Source organism: Neolamprologus multifasciatus, chromosome 1 (genome assembly GCF_963576455.1).
Source record: "Neolamprologus multifasciatus chromosome 1, fNeoMul1.2, whole genome shotgun sequence".
NCBI classification, from domain to species: domain Eukaryota; kingdom Metazoa; phylum Chordata; class Actinopteri; order Cichliformes; family Cichlidae; genus Neolamprologus; species Neolamprologus multifasciatus.
Genome location: NC_140439.1, coordinates 1,465,525 through 1,479,388, shown reverse-complemented (window position 1 = coordinate 1,479,388; position 13,864 = coordinate 1,465,525). Strand labels below are relative to the sequence as shown.

At 42.8% G+C, this 13,864-nt stretch overlaps 2 protein-coding genes across 3 annotated transcripts in view; both read left to right on the top strand.

Moving 5' to 3' along the window:
• iqgap1 (IQ motif containing GTPase activating protein 1) overlaps positions 1-5,448 on the top strand; it is a 41,624-nt gene extending 36,176 nt beyond the window's left edge. The window contains exons 31-37 of the mRNA XM_085138592.1: positions 1,465-1,600; positions 1,694-1,781; positions 2,153-2,362; positions 2,441-2,607; positions 3,523-3,645; positions 3,757-3,865; positions 3,959-5,448. Coding sequence (XP_084994718.1) covers positions 1,465-1,600; positions 1,694-1,781; positions 2,153-2,362; positions 2,441-2,607; positions 3,523-3,645; positions 3,757-3,865; positions 3,959-4,072 — 947 coding nt within the window. The 3' untranslated portion in view covers positions 4,073-5,448. The remainder of the gene's footprint in view (positions 1-1,464; positions 1,601-1,693; positions 1,782-2,152; positions 2,363-2,440; positions 2,608-3,522; positions 3,646-3,756; positions 3,866-3,958) is intronic.
• Positions 5,449-5,573: 125 nt separating this feature from the next.
• The window catches only part of crtc3 (CREB regulated transcription coactivator 3), a 46,278-nt gene continuing 37,987 nt past the window's right edge, over positions 5,574-13,864 (top strand). For both annotated transcript variants that reach the window (XM_085138778.1, XM_085138706.1), the window contains exons 1-2: positions 5,574-8,230; positions 12,478-12,588. In XM_085138778.1, coding sequence (XP_084994904.1) covers positions 8,099-8,230; positions 12,478-12,588 — 243 coding nt within the window. In that variant the 5' untranslated portion in view covers positions 5,574-8,098. The remainder of the gene's footprint in view (positions 8,231-12,477; positions 12,589-13,864) is intronic.

Genomic DNA, 13,864 nt, shown 5'->3' with positions numbered 1-13,864 from the left:
GACCCTGAAGGTAAGCGCGTCATGGACTAAAGTAAAACAGTATGTCGGATGTGCCACACAATGCTCAATTACATCGGTGGGAATTTTAACGAGATTAATGCTGACAGCACTAGTGGGAACACAACGAATATGACTGCACATTTACTCCGACATCATCCTGGTGCAAAGACAAGTGGAAGCAGACAAAAACAACAAGCACGCATGCTACAAACTTTACCCGAGTCATTTAGACAGCCGTTAGCACATGATTCTCCTTATGGGGACCTGATATGTTTAATATGCTGCTGAGAATATAGCCCAGAAGAAGCGTATAGTATAGCTTTTATATAGGAAAGAGACATTTCTCTGTAATAAACTCTTTTCCAAAGATGAGTGATTTCTCGATCAGATAGATTTATTATTTTATCCCTCTGTTGTTTCAGCAACATTAAATTTAAAAACTGTACATTTGAGTTAAAATATATATTTATAATTTTAATAAATGACAAATGAAAAAGACATGAACATTTTTTTGTATCGAAAATATATCGAACTGTCACCAAAGTATCGAACCGAATTTTGTGTATCGTTGCACCCCTAATGTATATATATTATATTATATTATATTATATTATATTATATTATATTATATTATATTATAAGTGGTGAATAGCAAATATTTAAAAGAACAACAAAAAACTTGTTTTTACAGACTAAGGTTCATTAATGTTTGCTCATTCTTATCGTGGGCTGTAAGCTTGATGCCAAACACATCACATGCTTCTGTACAATAGGTACACGTATGGTATGTTTTATTATTATTAACATGAATTGCATATGCTCACATTAACTAGCTATAGTGTGTTAGTGTGAGGTGTGCATTCACACTCTGGGTGGCAAAGCAGACAGGCTGATTGATCTTCAAAGGACGATCACAGGGAGGGTGCAATCACAAGAACGAGTATGTGAGGTTAGCTATAAGGTTGTAGCACTTAGGTTTAGAGAGTGCTTCATGGAAAGAAATTTAAAGACATTTGTAGAAATATATAAAACATCCAAAAAACGGCTGAAAACTTCCAAATCATTTCAAATCTATAAGAAACCCCTGGGTTGCAAAACCCTGTGAAACATATTTGTGACTAAGAGCAAGCGTCTGTCTGAGTCAAGCTTTCAAGACCAACTAAATATTTCAGTTTACAGGACCTTAAATGTTGGTAGAGTGGAATCGATCCCTAAATGACTTCAAATGTGCTGCTGAGCATGGCTGCACCTTAAAACGTAACCACAGAACATTTTCCTCCTTTTTGGTTGTCATATCCGGGCTTTTGGACTTCCTCTGGCCTAAAATATGCCAGCAGGGAACGTTTGTGTGAAAACAACAGGTCTGTCTGAAACGGTGGCTGTCTAAACCCTGCCTCCACGCTGCAGGTCACGGGTCAGGAACTCGTCAGTAGTTCACGATGCCTTGTTTTCTGTTGCACTCAGGTGAAAATCCTCTCCCCGCTGACGACCCCAACAAAGAGCTGATGGGCAAGACCGAAGTGTCGCTCACTCTCACGAATAAATTCGATGTCCCCGGTGAGGCCAACGCTGAGATGGACGCAAAGACGCTCCTGCTAAAGTGAGTTCAGACCGCAGAGTCCAAGTCAGCAGCTTGCTGTTTGTCGGATCTCTGTGACTTCTCACATCTCCGTCTTTGTGTTTCTCTCTCCAGCACCAAGAGGCTCATTGTGGATGTGATCCGGTTCCAGCCTGGGGAGACTCTGACCGAGATCCTGGACTCAACAGCCGGTCCAGAGCAGGTGGGGAGTGCATGACGTTGTGTGTTTCTGCACCAGGTCTCAGTAATCTGGATGGGTGATGACTGTAACCAAGTCAACATCTCAGCAGATGGTCCTGAGACATGTCTACTCAGCATGTTGTATCTGAGCGGAAAACTACTGAGCTGCCTTACGACCCAAAACAGGAACTGACTTTTACACATGACTCTTTGTCCTGTAGTTGGTGAATTACTAACACAAAACTGCAATAGCCACATATTTGGTAACATCCTCTTTCAATCAAAAGGAGTGAAGTTTATGGGAAATTAAAAACTCACTACAACTAGTGTAACAGTATTACTGCTGCCACTTCTGTTAATGACAGTTTTAAAGACTCCGAACATAATGTGCAGGAGGCAGAGTACCAGCGGGCCATGCAGAGGAGAGCAATCAGAGATGCCAACACGCCTGAGAAGATGAAGCAGGTCAAACCGGTGGTGGACGACAGCCTGACGCTGCAGGGCAAGAAGGACAAGATCAAGAGTAACCTGCAGAGGCTGGCAGAGCTGGGGAAGGTCCACCCGGAGAACCGCTATCAGGACCTCATCAATGACATCGGCAAGGTAAAATAAACCGCTCGTCCCTTCAATGGACAAATAAGAGAGAGGCTGCCTCACGGGTTGTCGTTTCAATGTCTGCAGGACATCAGGAATCAGAGACGGTATCGGCAGCGGAGGAAAGCCGAGCTGGTGAAGCTTCAGCAGACCAATACCGCCCTGAATTCAAAGAGCAACTTTTACAACGTGCAGATCGACTCCTACAATCAGTACATCAAGACCTGCATGGACAACCTGGCCAGCAAGGGCAAGTGAGTGACCTCCACTGTCTGCTGGTTGTTACTGCTGTCATGAGCTGCACTGCTGCTGGGGATACGGCGAAGCTCAACTTTGTCACCTGCATGCTGGTAAAGTTGTGCGTTTGTCAGTGCAAACCTCAGGACCACATCTGAAACATACTGCACTCAAACGTCCAGCGTAAATGAGCTTCAGACGCGACCTGAAAATGTCACATCCTGTATCCTTTCCCTCTGCAGACGAGCTTACAGCTCACGCCTGATTTGTGTCAAAATCTGCAATCACTGAGTGTTTTATAGCTGCCAGATTTTTTTAATGGACCATCGTTGCCTCTGAAGGTTCGAGGCAGGTTGAGCTTCATAATCTTTTCCTGGGGGATCAAAGATGTTCTTGGCCTGCCCGGCATCTTCTCTCACTGTTGGTGTGGCAGAAAGACTTCTTGATTGTGCCACGTCTTCCCTCGGTAGACCGGGGGGGGGACAAAGAAACAAAAACTGAACATGCACTTGACCTGATGTGCAACCTTCAGGCTTCTTCTCATCCTCAGCTCAGTGTGAGCGTTCGTTAGCACAAGCTGATGTTTGAGGCTCGTGGTTAAAATCTATCCGCCCATAACAGAAACACAGGCAGTGGCGTGGGCTGCTCGGTCAAATTTAAATCACGAAGCTGTCTTTTTGTTCGTCTTTTGGCTGTTTGAACTCTGTGAATGTGATGAAATTGCTGTTGTTACATGCAGCATAAATCTTTGTTCTTTTCCTCCATTTAAATGCACGTTGGTGACTTGCGATGCGTCGTCTGCTACATGGTGACCGTGGAGCATTGGCTTCAGTGTTTTTAAAGTCTGCATGTCACAGCCTAGAATACAATAGTGAGCCTTGAAGTCTGTGCTGAGAGCTGCTTTTATTGTACACTTGTGTCTTTCTTCTCAGGTTGTCAAAGAAACCAGGCGACAACAAGACTAAGAAGAGCAAACAAGTTTCTCAGAAATACACAGCCGCCCGGCTGCACGAAAAGGGCGTGCTGATCTCCATAGAGGACCTGCAGCCCAACCAGTGAGTTGTGCAGCTGATCATGTATACAGTTAGCTTCATGAACAGCCCAAGGTTAGAAGTCTGCCGTTCCTCTGCTTTAAACAGCCGTCTTCTGCTCTTTTCTCATCGCAGGTTCAAGAATGCCATTTTTGAGATTTCCCCATCGGAGACGGTCGGAGTGTTTGACGTGAAGGCCAAGTTCATGGGCGTCCACTTGGAGACGTTACAGTTAGAATATCAGGTAGCGTTGCCTTTCTCAGCTTCGTTGGCTCTTCTCGCAGTAGCTTGACCAGCGACGTATTTTGGTTGAGCTCTTTGGGTTTTTGTTTCACAGGATCTGCTCCAGCTGCAGTATGAAGGTGTGGCAGTGATGAAGCTCTTCGACCGGGCCACCATTAACGTCAACCTGCTCATTTTCCTGCTCAACAAGAAATTTTATGGGAAATAGAAGAAAAAAAGAGGAGAAAAAAGGGCTAGAGACACCGAAACCACAACCCCCCCTCTGAGGGTTGCTTTAAAGCCCTGACCAGAACCATGCTGTCTTACCTACACATTTCCTCCAGCACGTCTCCACTGTGCCTATACAAGTTTATGCATTATGTTTTATTACATGGATATGTAGTATCCTTTATTCTTAATGGAAAACCTCCGTTACCCAAGTTTTTTCCTAGTGCCTCATCTCTCATTGAGGCTCGGTCAGAGGTTTAAGATTTGTAATTTCTGTTTTTGCTCTAAATACTCTGAATATGTTGTGCATGGGCTTAGATCTAAAAAGAAAAAAGTGTATTTCTTTTTATGTAAAGAGAGTTTTACGTCTTTTTCAGCTGTTAGTTCATCCGCTCACCTGACTGAGAAAAGCCCGATGAACATCATCGATGTGCATGCGCACTTTTCAGCAGGGTTGTAGTGCACGGCACTTTGTCCAGGAAAAACCGAAAGAAAAGAAAACGATGCGCTCCTTATCTTTGATCGTGTGTTTATGGTGAAAGCGCTGCAGCCGTCTCTCTCTCTGATCATCTTCTCCTGGCTTTGCTGTGACATCAGTCACCAAAATGTCCAATTCTAACACCGAGCTGCAGGAGTGTGACGTTACCTCTGAAGTCCAGGCTGCACTGGTGCTGATCTGGCTCTGAGGCCTTTCCTGTCTACAGACGGGTCAGTGGTTTTGAGTGGACTGAGCTGGCCGTGACTGCAGCCCTGCTGCTTCTCAGAACTGACCTGCCGTGCATTTGTGCTTCTGGCTCCCGCAAGAGAAGCAAGCGAAACGTGGAATCACACGAAACTGGGCAGACGTGCCGCTTTGCTGGCTTTCTCAGATAACTTACTGGAAATCATTCTTTTTCTTTTTATCTTGTAGAACGATTTATTGTTACGTTATAAAATGGGTAAGCACAACATGGTGCCTGATGAATTGTAAAACACAAGATGGGATTTGGACTTGTAAGCTGAGCAGATGTTAAATACTGAGAATGTTTCTAGCGTTGAAAATACCTGGTCGCCATTATTTATATTTTATATGTTTTCAGTCTGCTGGAGCTGATGGTTGCACCATCACCCAACGAGCTCCAGTGTGCGTGCAGTGTTACAGCACCTTGTGGGCCCACTAGATGTCACTCTGCGCTGTCACGTCGTGGCGTTTGAGTGGTCCTTGAAGCGATTGTTTCAGCCAGGCTGAAAATCTGTGCAGACTTGGTGAAATCGATTTTGCTTCTCACGCAGACTCACTTTGATCGGAGGTGGCCACCTTGTGCTCTCTTCATTATTTGTTCTTCATTTGATGAAATGTGCTTGTTCCAGTTTCAGAATAAAGCTCTACCAATGCGCTGCCTTTTTCCTAATCTTACAGTTTTCGTGCAGGAAGAGAAGGCGTTTTCCCAAATGAGCGTTTCCATTTTATGTTACAACCACCTGTAAGCCCACCTCCACTACACACACAACCAGAAGGAATGTGTAGTGAAATTGCAACCCGCTTCCCATAAAGTTTGGATGTTGCGTAAAATGTTAATAAAATGGTGATTTTTCAAATCTAGATTTGATTGACAATTAAAAAGAAAAGATCAAACAGAAAATGTAACACTGTCAGAAAACGATCAGTCCGTTCTGACTACGGCAGCAGCGACACGCCTCAACAAAGCCCTGGAAAAGTAACAGACTGAGTATAAAAGGAGCATCTTAGAGAGGCAGAGGTTCAGCACTGCAGATCGCTCTTCCTCACTGTAGAATTGCAAAGACTTTGATGATCTCATCATCTGTGCTATGTAATAATATCTACATATTCTAGGAAGCTGAAGAATTCTCTGTGCAAGGAACAGGGATGAAAGTCATTGTTGGGCGTCTGTGATCTCTGAGCCCTCAGGCGGCACTTCAGTAAAAACCGATGTGATTCTGTCAGGGACACTTCCAGACATCACCGTGTCGTCTACTGACTGCAAAGTCCAGGTGCTAAACTTGCTCGCCTGCATTCCAAAGCTTCCATCAGCAGAAAACATTTGACGCATCGTGAAACGAAAGGCATGACAAAGACGAACCAGGACTGCTGTGTCCTTTCCCAACATTTCAGCAGCTGGTCTCTCTGTCCAGAAGTCTACAGAGTAATGCTATTGTGCACAAGATATGCACAACATGCATTCCGTTTTTATTTACCTGTTATACACAGTATTCCAACTTTTTTGGAAATGGATTTGTAAATGTGTCATACTACTGTGTCATACCCGCAGTTTTCAGTAATTTGATGTATTGTAGCTAAATGCTGAGTATTCTCAGTGTCTGCAGGCTCGACAGCAGTGTGGAGTTTTCCTGCACAGATGTTTCTGTGTGTTTGGAAACTGGGTGCCCTGGATAAACCTGAGACACACACCAAACTTTGTTTCCTGTTTGACTGATTGGATTGTTCACATATCATTAAGATTCTGATTTACACAACCTTTTGTTCCAACAGAACAACAGGACAGTCCAGCGCCTGAATTCTTTTACTTTCTATCATAATATGTGCAAAATGTGGATTTCTAATAGGTGAATTGTAGAGCACAGTGTACTCATGATGTTTATGGTGCATTCACGCACGATGTACATTTTAAGGGTGTTTTTCATGTGTATTTCAGAGCATGACTTGTACATAGCTTATTCCAAGAAACACAGCGTTTTATTATTCTATTTCATAGAAACATGAAAATTAATTTGATAAATGCAATATTTGTATATCTAAATAGCGCATTTAAGAAAATATTGTAAGCACAGAAGTAGTTTTCTTGATCTATAGCTATAGCCAGTGATGGTCCATGTTTTGTTTTTACTTTTTCTTGCGGCTGCGTAAGGTAAGGGCGTGGTGACTTTGTCGCCCCCCTGTGGATACCACAGGTACACACCGCCTTTGACGAGGTAATGTTTTTCTCGCAGTAGTATGAGGATAACAAGCCAGCCGATCTGAGTTGCTGTTACTCGCTCCCTCAACCAAGGACGAATAAGCTAAAAACATTTTTTCCGAGAGACTTCTGTTTCATCGGCGACGGGGAAACCACCGTTTTTTTCTTCCCTGTCGGCGCTGTTTGTTTTATCTTCACGGAGTCGCTCGGCTGGAGTTTGTCTGCGGTCTCTATGCTGTCCATGGATTAACACTAGAGTCGACTCCGAAGCGCTGTCATATCAGCTAAAGTGTCAAACTGTGGATTGTGATCCTTACGTCACTTGCCAATATTCAGCGGCTGCTTTCCCCGGTTTGGTTGGAAACAAAGTGGAACTACAGCTAAGTCTATGCAAAACGAGCGGAAACTTGTTGAAATACAATTCAGCGAGTAAACCTTTGGCCAACTGCGGGTCAGCTTTACTAGCGGTAGTGGAGAGATTTAGCTAACGAGGCTATCAACTTTCTCTGACCGCAGCTGTAAATATTTAGGTGGAAATTTCCTTTAAAATATACCGACACCGGGTAGATGTCGACAAGCAGATAAAGTGCATTTGTCGGAATTAAAATGGCACTGACAGTAGCTTAGCCGACTAGCTGTCGCTGTTGCTCTCCGTTCACTTCCAACGCTATGTTAGCAGTGACAGCTAACGCCATGTTAACGTTAGATTCAAACAAGTGGTTCGCTGGAAGAGTGTCAGCGTGAAGTTACAGCTTAACTTTAACCTATTGTCGCCTCGCAGTTTGCCTGGAAAGTCAGAGTAAATATATACTTTGCAAAGTTTTTATTTAGTCCGCTTTTTAGTCACACTTAAACAACTTTTATTAAAGGGAGCTTTGAGTGTTAGCCTAGCCGCGTTAGCTTGCCTGTTGCCTTGTAAAAGCATTGAGACAGTGCAGCCAGCCGAGCTGCGTCTGAAGTGACTTTGGTTTAACCGATAACGCGAGGTGTGCTCTTAAAATTCTCATGGGTTTGCTACAACGCTTGCTGAGAGACTTTGCAAAATAAGACCCCACCAGCACAGTCTTCCACTCAAAACAAGTAGCTGAAGTTGTTGAACTGCGGCCCGCACCATGTCCAGCTCCCCGGGCACAGGTGGCTCGAACCCCAGGAAGTTCAGCGAAAAGATAGCGCTACACAACCAGAAGCAAGCAGAGGAGACGCGGGCCTTTGAACAGCTGATGACGGACCTCAATGTCTCAAGGGTAAATGCGCTTCACTTTCAGCTTGTTGACATTTATTGCTCTCTTATCTTCTACGCGGATGTGGTCATGTACCTCATTCACACCGGAGCTGTCAGGCTTCATCTGCCGGCGGAGATTTCTGGTATTCAACCAGTACTTCTCGTTTCTCTTGAGCAGCCGTAAATCACACCCGTCGATACTCGGCTTATGTAATTCTACTCAAGAGCAAAATATTAAGCAACTTGCGACTTGGGGTGCAGCGATTGACGCACAGCCTTTTTAAACTGCAGTCGGCGGTGAGACAGGAATGGGGAAATTGGCTCCTTAATATTTGCACCAACCGCTTAAAAGCCGTCCTGTTTGTCATGGGCGTGTACAGGATTTTTCTTGAATGCGGTGGCACGGGGAGGGGGGGGCACAGGAAGTTTTTGGGTTTTTTTTTTTAGCACAAATAAATAAAGTGTACACATTAGGCACAGAAAACATGGGCACAGTTTTCAAGCTTCTGTGTAACCCCGTGATGCCGTTATATGAAACATTTTCTTTTTAGACTTACTTTTTACTAAAGTCATAAACCTACTTTATTTTCTTATATATTGTTAATTTTAATATAATATTTTATTAAAAAACATATCTAACACAACCGTATAAAAGCTTGAGCCTAAGAATAAAGTACCTAAAGTAAAAGCACTCATGCAGAATCATATACATAATGATTTTGTCTCATAAGTATTTATGCATTTGTGTATCAGATGAGTTTGACTCCTTACTTAATGACTTTTATCTGTATTTATATAGCATCATTCATTAGTTATATTTTTAAACATGCAAAGTAAGACATAACTAAGCTTTACAATATAAGTACAATATATTAATCTATATTATAGTGGAGCAGAAGTAGAGACATAGAAGTACTTAAAGTACCAGTGAAGTAAAAGTACACGAGTACTTTTTTTCCCCCAGACTGTGCTCTCGCCCATTGCCGCTGGCGTTGTAAGAGTAACACTACCATATGCTGATGGCGTTGGCAGCCGGCCTTCCAGGCCCCCTTCTGGACATGCTCCGGCTTCATAAACACTGAAGGAGTTTCCTGTTCAGAAATGCAGAGTTTACACATTGTCAGTGTATTTCTTGAAAATGCTTTCACAGGTTCAACCTGATGCTTACTGTCTCATGTAATACAAATTTGAAAAGAGAAGTCCGACTAGGGCGAACTAAAGAGGCTCGTGATGTCGGCACATTAGTTACATATTCTCAGTCTTTGTGTCAGTCAGTGCTTCGCTTCACTTTCTTCACTTGTCACATTTGTATACTTGTAAACATGTGATGACCAGTGTTGGGTTACAATGTAACAATTAGAGTAACGCTTTGCTGTAGTCACATTACATCTTTCAGTAACTCTGTAACACATTACTGTACTTAGTTCAGTAAGTACATGGCTGTAACCATTATGTTGTTACTTGCATTACAGTGTTTTTTCAGTGTGCCGCCTTTTCTAGTGAACTGTCACTGATGACAGTACCTAATTCAACGTGTGACTCTAGTTTAACAAGTTGCGAGCAGCAGCAGGTTTGTAGTGCAATAGTAGTGACAAAGCAAAGTATCCAAAACATCCAGTGACATGGCACGAGTCAAAATATAAGCAGTCTGGGTTGTGTTTTCTCAGGAAATATAAAGTAAAAGTATCAAATAACTGTGTAACATGTTAGTATAACAATAACTAAAGTAACCTTGTAACTCTTCAGCAGCCTGCACAGTATTTGCCACATAGTAACATTGAAAGTGAAACAATTTTCTGCCTGGCACGTTGAACATTTGAGTGTTTTAACCTGTTGCTTACAGCTCCACTATGCAACTAGGTTAGTAATTTCCATCTGTCGTTGGCGCTTCCTGTCATATGGACTGCAACCATGGCTCCATATGACAACCGATGCTCCAGCCATGCTCGGTTGAATCATTTGTTTACATTTGGGTTGCACATTACCTGCTGGTAGCATCTTTTCCTCCTTCGTAGTCTGGTGGGTTTGTTTTGTTTTATTTTTGTTGCAAATGGTGAAACATGTTTGTTATTTTGGCCTTTATTTTCCAAAGTGCTGTGCTTTGTTGGAGGTTGCTAAGTAGTGCTCTTTTAAGTCGTTGTCAGAGTCTGGCAAGCAGCTCTTGCTCTCAGATATTCCAGGACTTGCCTTGTTATGCACACTAGGGAAGTCTTGGTGTTGCTATAACAAGGATGTTCTGATATTACACTATTTCAATGTCACAACATTTGTCTTTAGGCCAACAGAAGTCAATAAGGCTGCTGTTGGCAGATGTTGTTGCACGTCCCTGACATGACCACCTCATGTACTCTAGGAACTGTGCTCAATGACTGAAAAGATGATCAGAACGTAATTCTGAATTGTAACTCAAACAAAGACAGATCGATTCTCATGCGATGCTACAAAAAAAAAGAGAAAATGATTAAAAAATAGATGAAAACGTTTCTGTTCTTTCCGGACGGATGCCAAACGTTAACATTAGGAGCTGGTAATGGCTCCTGTTGTAGCTGCTCTGTCTGAGAAAAGACACACTTGTTGTCTAGTGGTTAAACAGCTCTCCACACCAACACTAAAGCCTCATCCCAGCTGTGAAGCATTAGGGTTTGGAGGTGCTTTGCTACCTTAGACCTGCATGCGTTGCAGGTGCAATTACGTCAGAATTGAGATGGGAAGTTTTCTTAGTTACTGAAGACATTAAATGTACAGTGTTTGTGTATTATTTGCTAGATTGTTTAGATTTGTGACTAGGATGATATCAGACCACACATAAACCTGGAAAATTCATTTTCCTGTGACTGTAAACCTTATGCATTCCAAGTCATAAAAGCTCCTTGGATGATATAAAGGCCTTTTCACATTATTCTCATTCCATCCACTGACAGTGGGCTCTTTCTGTGCGAGCGAGAGTCCCGAATGGCCAGTCAAAGAGGATGTGGTTTCGAGGCGACACTGAGTTAAGTTTGCCATAAGATGTGAACTGTAAGTGACCTCTGAGACAGAAAAGCCCAGTCAGTGAGGCTGAAGGTGGCCAGGCCACAGGGCACACTTGAAGCAAACAGCTGAAATTAGAAACAGCTGCTTCAGCATTTACACAGACCATAAAGTCTTACTATCAACCCCTGAGAAGCTCTGCAGAACTCTGCATTGTAGCGAGTACACCAAGAGGCTTAAGTCTGCACCCTTCACATCCATAAATATATGTAGATGTTACATAAAGGCTGACACAGACACTCTAAGAGAGGGAATATTTTTTTCATGTGTCCTACATTAATAATCAATGTTACTGAAATTTGAGGCTAGAAACCCTCTGACATTAAATACCAGTTGTTGGCAGTAAATATTTCTGAGTTGGCTTGAGGAAGCACGTCTTTACCAGCTTTTCAGTCGTGTATATCACAGACCCATTGGTTACAGACCACCAGCACCTCTAAACCCCATACCACTGTCTGCTGTGCTGCGTCTGCTGAATCAGAACAGTCTTTCGCCCACACTGCACAGAAACTGATACATTTTGTGCCAAAAGATAAGGTTTTTAGTCCAGTGGTCCTAGCTTGCCCCGAATTTCTTGCCAACTTCAGTCTCTTTGTAAACTCTTATACAACACGATACAATCAAACAAGGCCAGTCTTTGAAATTTAAATTTTGTCCTTTCGGCACTCTAAGGGAAGTTGCCCCTCTGATTTGCCTATCCCCGATCACAGCTGCCTGTTTACCTTGGCAGAACAAGCTGCCTTCTGTTTTCTGCGAGGTAATCATTGTGGCGTCTTTGCAGTAGGCTGCTAATGTGGACGCCAAGCTGCCCATTTCCTAGAATGTGTCCCCAGTGTCCAGTGGATATGGCTGCTTTTTAATCAGACAGACAGTTTTTAATGCATTTATATATTACGCCTGTCTCTCTGTTCACTTCCAAAATGTAGATGGTAAAATCAGATTGAATAATAAGAGCACAGCTGTGCTAAAGCATCTGGAGTGGCTGCTTGCACTACGATATTGCTTCGAACTGATTGAAAACTATAAATCCATTTGATGAGACATGCAAAGAAAAAAAATGCAATTTGAGGAGCAGTGACAGTATAACAGGAGTGGGCCTCAAGTGACATTTTAGACATCCGCAGGATATTGCAGAATTTGAAGTACGATATAAGGTCGGGTTGCTCAAATTCATTTCTCATTCAGAACTTGTTCTCTACGTGTCCAGATGATCAACATGTGACTCTGTTTTTGTCGCAGGTCCAGTTTCAGAAGATCCAGCAGCTTCGCTTGTCTCAGTCAAGGGCGCAGTACTACGGAGGCTCTCTGCCCAACGTCAATCAAATCGGCAACACCAGCACTGAATTTCAGGTGGGAACTCGTCACCATCAAAATATACAGCACCCACACAGACTGCATTCAAAATGTAATAACACCTCTCTAAGACTTTAAGCAAAATGAAATATCATGGACTTGATAAGGTCTGTATAAAATCTGTGTGGGAAAAAAGCCCAGAGGTTTAACAGAAATACTCATTGTGCACTTGGGCCAATTCTTGTGCAGTTATGCTGCAGTGAAGTTGAGCCAAATTCAACTCTTTCACTAGACGAGCCTTATTTCTGTCTTTCTTTATATATGTATGTTTGGTCTTGGTGGAGCTCTGCATTAGCGCTGCAGCCGCATCAGTGCAGCATTGTTGTTCAAACCTATTGAGGAGGCCTCACAGGGCTAATGTCAGTTTGAACATGGCCTCAGGACATACTGGTGCAGAAACACGGGAGGTTTTAGTCGGTTTGAAGTTAAGCTAAAGAAGATTTCTTATTAAAAGAAAAGAAAAAGATGTGTCCTTTCCTTAAAATTGCAGTACATCATGTGTAAGATCTCGTTTTCATTGAGGGGTTGTTCAAGGCCAGCTGTGTTTGATGCCCACTTTTGATGTGCAGCTCAACTGCAAAAGCAGCAAAACTGTGTGCTGGATCGTTAGAAGTGCAAACAAGCTGCTCTCGAGAGCATTAAATAATTCACTCGAGTTTCTGCAGACTGGAAGAAAAACCAGGATAAAACATCAATGCTGCAGTTCTAACAGAGCTTTTCTGTCACACTGGGACGTGTATCAGTTCTCTGAGGAGTATCTGTCCTAAGATACACAAAGTCCAGGTAAAGGTGTCCCTGTTAGCTGAAAGAATGGCCTTTTGAGGTGGAGCTTTCCCCTCACTGACAGATAAAGCCTCCCTCACTGATCGAGTGCATTCGTCTCTACTGGGAACAAAATGCCACAAACTAAATGGCTTCTAGAACTTACTCGATTGCGATCATTTGTTAGCCCTAATTCAATTAAATGAGTGCAGAGTGCTTCATGTAATACTTGCCAAGGCTTTCTTAATCAGACAGAATTAACCCATTTAATCCCAACTTTTCCCAAACACCACAATACTACGATCACGTGTTAAGCCTTAACGAGAGGTAGAGCAGGGCGATATGGCCAAAAATATTTATCACGATATATATTTGAAAATTTGCGATGATGATATAACTGACGATATAATTGACGGGAGACAAAACAGAACTCCACACTAGAGAAAAAAAACCCCATCCATTTCTTTTCACTTAAACAAGCAGCTGTTTTTTATGTGCATTAAAGCTATAT